This window comes from Buceros rhinoceros, unplaced genomic scaffold, assembly GCF_000710305.1.
Source record: "Buceros rhinoceros silvestris isolate BGI_N320 unplaced genomic scaffold, ASM71030v1 scaffold47692, whole genome shotgun sequence".
NCBI classification, from domain to species: Eukaryota; Metazoa; Chordata; class Aves; order Bucerotiformes; family Bucerotidae; genus Buceros; species Buceros rhinoceros.
In genome coordinates, this window is record NW_010401543.1 from 4372 (window position 1) to 11125 (window position 6754).

The 6754-nt window shown below is 46.1% G+C and overlaps 1 protein-coding gene across 1 annotated transcript in view; it reads right to left on the minus strand.

Moving 5' to 3' along the window:
- The window catches only part of INPP5B (inositol polyphosphate-5-phosphatase, 75kDa), a gene marked incomplete at its 5' end in the record, with an annotated part of 10607 nt that extends 4087 nt beyond the window's left edge, over positions 1–6520 (minus strand). The window contains 9 exons of the mRNA XM_010132286.1: positions 300–435; positions 1323–1432; positions 1587–1698; positions 2256–2443; positions 2968–3084; positions 3742–3856; positions 4240–4341; positions 4954–5124; positions 6427–6520. Of these exons, the coding sequence (XP_010130588.1) occupies positions 300–435; positions 1323–1432; positions 1587–1698; positions 2256–2443; positions 2968–3084; positions 3742–3856; positions 4240–4341; positions 4954–5124; positions 6427–6520 (1145 nt within the window). The remainder of the gene's footprint in view (positions 1–299; positions 436–1322; positions 1433–1586; positions 1699–2255; positions 2444–2967; positions 3085–3741; positions 3857–4239; positions 4342–4953; positions 5125–6426) is intronic.
- Between the last annotated feature and the right edge of the window lie 234 nt (positions 6521–6754).

A 6754-nucleotide genomic window follows, 5' to 3' on the forward strand; every position in this document is an offset into this window, starting at 1 on the left:
TGCACGGCAAGTTTCTGTGAAAATTATTAGGAGAGTAAGAAAAAAAAGACAAAAGAACACTTCTGAAAAAACACCTACAGATATTCATGCATTTTTCTGCTTAACTGCAGTATCTCTTAGCACAGCCCTAGCTCACTAGGAACAATCCTATCTGGTCTCTTATCTAGCCCACCTTTTAAGCCATTGTTCTCTGTGAAGGCCATAAAAGCAGGAGGAGACGAAAATGGGGAGGAGAAGTCCCCCTCTCCCCAGGAGGAGGAGATCAGCAGAGTGGTTTCCTTCAGTACTGAGGTACTTACCCCGATGTCAAACACCGAGCTAACCGGCTTATGATCGCTGATCCTCAAAGCCATGTGGCTGCGATAGCTCCGCTGAGCAATGTTCTGCCCTTTCCAGAGGATCCGATCGCACCACGCTGGAACACGACACTTCTCACTGAAACAGAGGCAGAAGTTCCCATTTCCAGGCACAGCTCAGGTGCAGTAGCAATGCCAGGCAGAACACTGCTCTCCCAGACCCCGTTTTCCTGGCACAACCTGGAGCTTGTTCCCTATCAAAGTTGTATTTTCCACAGTTTCTTTGCATAGTTATATGAAGTTTGATTGTCTGCTGTGAGGTATCTCTGCATCACACTTTACTTTCTACTTCTTCTAAGATTCCATTAGTTGTATTGTTCTTTTCATACAATTAACATACAAGGCAATACTCAGAGATACTTTCAGCCATAAGAACTCAGGCTCTGCATTTAAAGTTCACATTTTAGTATTTTTTTTCACCAACTGCTGCACAGATTTCATTCCCCACTTGAAGCCAATGTTCCCTGTTTACTAAGGATAGGTCAGCCACTCTGTGCCATGAATTACAGGAATGGTGGCTCTGGCAGCCTTCTGGAGAACGCACTCAGCTATGGAGAGCACAAACGCACCATTTCGAACCCCAGCTGGTCTGTCCAGAGCAGGTAGAGCAGGCATCAGCGAACAGAAGATCCTAAACATTTTGCTTGGGGAAAAAAACCAAACCAAACAGAGTGAAACTATCTAAAACGTTTCCTTAGTTTTGTACACTTCCAACTAAGAGGAAACCAAATGGATTATTCCTGGGGAAAAGATTAGGAATATTTGACAAGTAGCAGTGGTAGAAAAACAACATAAATATTTGTAAACTGGAGATGGATTTTGGAGCCAAGGGCGGGGAACAGCAGTAGTCTCAGAACTGTTCCTATTTATAGACATCAAATCTTCAGTTCTTTTTAGCTTTGTTTTTATTTCCTTCAAAGGTAACATTAGCCATGGGTGGCATCACGGATGAGGCGATCCCCATACCTTGTGTCCCAGTCATCGCAGCCAGCATCATATTTGTATGTTGGCTGGAAGGCTATCTCCCCCTCTGAGAAGCCTTCAAAGACTGCATTTGCCTTCATTTGCCTCTTCAGCTGCGGAAGGAAAAAAGATGGAAAAAAATCATATTAAATAAGCTCAAGCACAGTTCCCCTGTGAGCTAACGGGAGACGGTCAGCACTGGGCAGGCCAAGGAGCATGGTGCAGCAGCACCCTCAGCACCACACCCAGCAGCAGAGACATCAGTACCTGGTCATACTGGCAAAGCTCCAGGAACGCTTTCTCATCAATGAGCTGCTTCACTTTCACCACATCCAGTTCCTCCAGCCGGTAGTTGAGGTCACCCAACCACAAGATCACACTGAAAGAGAATGTACAGCAGAGGTCTGCACAGGGGCCTAAAGGCATCCAAACACAAGCACGGCTCTGCAGCAGTGCCTCAACTAGCCAAGGCAACACAAGCCCTTCTAATCCGACACGGCCAGGTTGATGCTGTGTCTGCTTCTCCAGCAGAGAAAACGAGTCAGAGTGAAAACTCAAAAGAGAGCCACATTTTCTACCTCTGCTGTTTTTAATTCCTGTTCTGCATGTTTGTCACTACTGGTGCTTTTAGTAGTCCACACTGATCACATCCCACAGCCCCCTGGGGAAATCGATGCAGATTATTGCCCCATTCCCACTTCATGCTTGAAAATGAAACAAGTCCTGGAAGAGCATAAGGCAGCAGGTGACTTGTCAGGACTGTATAGGTGACCACTCTCAAAAACAGGGTGAGGGAAAAGCATTTCTGGCCCTTCCAGGCTGAGAGATCACTGGGCACCCCTTCTGACAGCCCTGCTGAGAGGACATCACACCCCAGTGCATCCATGACATTCTTTCTTGCCACATGCAGTGGTCCACAGTTGGATGGAAGCGTACTCATGTTTGCCAATAGTGAGAGGAGGCAAATTCGGATCTGACTGGCAGAACTGCATCCGGGAGCAGATGTCTTTGAAGTCCTGGTTCCTCCGCTCATACTCCTCCATGTGAGCAGCAAGGTGAGAGTTCACAATGCACACGCTGGTGTTATGGAATTTAAACCTTATGGCAACACCACCTTTGTTACCCTGAAAGACAAAGACAAAGACGTTGGTCAGAAGCTTCTACACACAGATGAATCCACAAATGAGTTACTAGCACTCAACAGAAGACGCTGAGGCAGGTCATTTAATTCCAGAGGAAGGAAAAGGCTGAACATGCCAGTTAGTGATAACCACTTCATGAATTACAATTAGTAACTCATGTGAGGGTTGCACACAGCATGAAAGCACACAGAACTCAGTTTGCAGTTCAGGAGTTAGCGAATAAAAAAGGAAATTAAAATCAGTAAGAGAGATGATTGGTTACCTCAGCAAGTCCTGAAACCTGCTTAGCAACAAACTGGATCTTTCAAAACAAACCATAAAAAAAGGTAAATGGAGGAGGAAATGCATGGCTTAGCTGATCAGAACCATCTTTGACAAGTTACAGCTGTTACATTCACAGAAACTACAATCAAAGGGCACAGATTTCATTCTCCATCTAAGGAGAGGGGCTCTCCAGGGCTCTTCTAAATCTCACCCCAGAAGGGGTGCACAGTTGCCATTCTTACCATCCTCCCCATGATTCCAGTTCCCACAGTCTCAACTTCCACCTCAGAGATGTTCAAAGCAAGGTCTGCTTTCACATACAACAGCAGCATGATTCCCACGAGCCGCACGAGTTTCACCTGAAAAACAGACCCTGTTCCATTAAACACTGGACTGGGAGAGGTGTGATGAGAGAAGGCACATCACTCCCCAGTCCAGAACATGGGGCACCAAAACACATGGAGAAAAAGAGAGTTCCAGGCTCACCCAACGGACCAGCTGTGCTCACAGTACACAGGCATTCAGCAGCGCAGCACAGCACAGGAGGGAGCCAGGAACCAACACCCCAGTAAACCCCAGAACCTGAAGTCCAAAGCAAAGCCCACAGTACAGGCACAGCCCACGGAAGGAGCTTCCCTTCAACAGCAGTGACAAGAGACACAGCAGACCTCAGGAGCAGGAGCCAGAACATATGCACTGTTCCTACCAGGACCCCTTCTCAACTCATTCCACCATAGACTGTGGAGACAGATATGGGAGAAGCCAAGACACCTCCTATTCTCTCCCCAAGACAGGAGGAGCGTCCTTTAGGCTTGGTTGCCCAGCTCCGGTCTGCTGCCCTGCCCCTGCCCAGCAGCACTATCTACTGCACCTTCGGAGCACTGCTGAAAGAGCAGAAGCTTGCAGACCATGAGCCTCTGGAAGACACAATGATGAAGAACAAGAAAAAGCAAAGGGAAAAGAGGCCCAAGTGGAGAATGATTTCACACTCAAACTTCTCCAAAACCCACATTTACCTTTGCATATTTGGCATCTGGGTGCAGACTATCAGTTACAGCTTTAAACCATTCTTCTTCCTTCGGCGTGTCATTGAAAAAGAAGGCTTCTTTACTGAGATCGAGCTCCTGGAAACTGTTAGAGGAAGGAACCCGTGGATGCATGCACTTGTTTACAACTCTCCAGCCCTTTCCTCTGGGGAAGAACTCAATCAATTTACACTCACTAAATTTGTAACTGAAAATTCAAAGTCAGTCATGCTGATTTTAGAGGAATGTTAAAGTAAAGCTAAATTACTACTAGCATTAAACTGGATGGTGTTAACGACTCTGTAACACTGCAGTGCCAGAGTCCAAACACTGCCAGCGTAAAAGCCCTCTCGGGCCACACACCCATACCTCGGAGCAGTGTCGTGGAGGCAGGCGATGCAAATGCTCCTCAGCTTGGGTCTGGAATACCTCCCTGATACCAACTCACCAGGCATGGCTTGGGACGACGGGCCAGAAGGAGACACTTACCCCACGCAGTAGATGTCTGGAGGCTCAGCGTCACACCTCAGCCAGGGATGGAGGCTCTCTTTGGGTGACTGACCATTCACGTTATATGTGCCAACAAAAAATCTGCAAAGAAATGAACTGAATCCCACAGCTGCAAATCATGGAGCTGATGGAAATTATTAACTGCAGCATCTTTACAGAAGTGTTTTACAGGATACACATTTGTACATATAGTGTAAAAAAAAAAAAAAAGATGACTAGAGCTGTGCAGTAGCAGTTTGAAATGGTAAATCCATAGAATGACATGCACAAAAGCATTTCAACCACAGTAAAGTTTTGGTCCTAATGATACATTTCACGCAAGCTCTTATGAGCCTATTGGAACAACTCCCTGATAAGTAGCAAACGGAAGCCGTGAGAAAGAGGGCCAGAAGTGCACAGTCGATGCACTCCCATACACAGACTGAAATAAGCACAGGAAAAAATCTTTTCAAAAAGGCCATTTTCTCCACAAGAGCCATGAGCAAGCCTTGACAGAGGCACGAATTAAATTCTTCTCTGCTAATGCCTAAATGAGGAAAGAAAGCTGGCTGGGAAAGTGTGGATCATACTTCTCTACAAAATTTCCTGTTTGCAGGGATACAAGATGAAATAATAAACATGAGTTATTTTGACAGCTCATGCTCACTAACTCACTCCCCACAAGAAGCAGCTCTTCTCAGGAAAGACCATTACCTGAAGCTCTGGATGTGTGTGTAGGAATCCTCCATTTGTACAAGCTGAGATTTAACAATAGTATCTCTCAGTCCAAACTTTGGTTCTGATAACATTGAAGCCTTGTTTGAAACCATGACGCTGGAGGACCGAACCATTTCAGTTGTCACTTCAGGTTTGAGTTTGTTTTGCCTGCAAACGAAAGCAAAACCCCATGATGAAACCCAGGATTTACACTCACCCTAAATGGCTTATTTCTGTCTCCAAGGACTCGATTCGCGTTTATCTGGCTGTTTCACTCAAGACAGATAACCAGTGTTTGGGACAAGCAAACAAGACCAAAAAGAGCGTTTCTTAGAATGGTTCAGGTCTCTAGATAAAACCAGTTTAACTGAAGTAACAAACGGTTTTCACTAATCCGGTGCAGCCTGTTGACTCAGCACAGGCCTTACTCACACCTGGATGCTGATACAAAACCTGTTGCTCCCCTTCTGCTCACTGAAGCAAGGAGATGCAAATCTCATCTCCCGCTGCCTCTGTTCAGCCCTTCTGACCCCAGCAGAAGAATGAAAAACTGTGTATGTTTAAAAAGCCTTCTGATGGAAAACTCCCAGCTCTGCCAAGAAAGGAGGCAGCACAGCATGGGTGGAGGTAGAGGTGCTTTTATTTAGAATCTCGTAGCTCCACAAACTCCTTTTGCAACAGTAATGATGGTACAGCTTGGGAGTTCCCACAGCAAGTGGATGGTATAAATATAAGGTCAACCTGCACACCAGTGCCAAGGATAGCACACAGACAGACTTTGAAGGATATTCGGGGTCCACAAAGTCCTGGGAACTGGAAAATGAAACTGCAGCATTTTAAGAGTCTGTCTATGAGACACCGTGGCACTAAGCCAAAGCTCTCTGAATTCAAAACAAACAACGCTAGCAGGTCCTGTCCCACCAAATAGCAAAAATATGCCCAAAAAGAGGACTAGCAGGATTGTCTCTTCATTCCCACTGAAGTTTTGCGGAGCTTTTTTGCTTCCTAACTAGAATCTGGAGATTCTCAGCTCAAAAAGTTGCCAGCTTCTGCTCTAGATCCCACCACCTCGGGGACTGCAACCAACACTGTCGCCAGCAGAAGGAACAAGATAACACAGCCGCAAGATTGCTCGAGCTCTGGTGCGTGCTCAGACCTCACACCAGAGAAACCAACTTCCCCACTCAGTTTCCAGCTGAAAACTAGGAAGCCCAAGCAGAAAGCTCTCTGCACTTTCATTTTCTTCCTCTAGACATCAAAGCATCAACAATTTGCTCACCGCAGTTTACTCCATCCATACACAAGCACCCAGAAGTACCCAGAACTTTGGTGCTATGTATGTATTTACTGACACATGGCTAAACCAGCAGAGAAGCGTTGCCACCCTCACTAGACCATCCACAAAGAGCTGATGTGCACAACTGTCAGCTGCTCCACCAAACAACACAAGAAGTGAGCAACACGCCATACCTGGGAGCACTTCCATCAGTGCTGTCGTGGCTCTGGTTCTGACTAACCGGAGGCTTTTTTCCATTCAGTTTGACACCTTCAGAACCAACCGTTTCTGGAAAAAAACAAAAAGTTTCACATTAAACACAAAGTGTTCTTTAATTTAGCAACACGCTTATGCAAACACCTGCAAAAACACTGTGAGCAGAATACAGTTTAGGTCTGTGGAGCAAAACAAAGTGCTCCGCAGTCTCTCTTTCAGTTATCTGATAGATTGAGCTGATTTTGCCAGAGCTGCTGTGTGAGGACGCAGCTTCCCCTCTGGAGGATGGATGGGCACCAGCACACC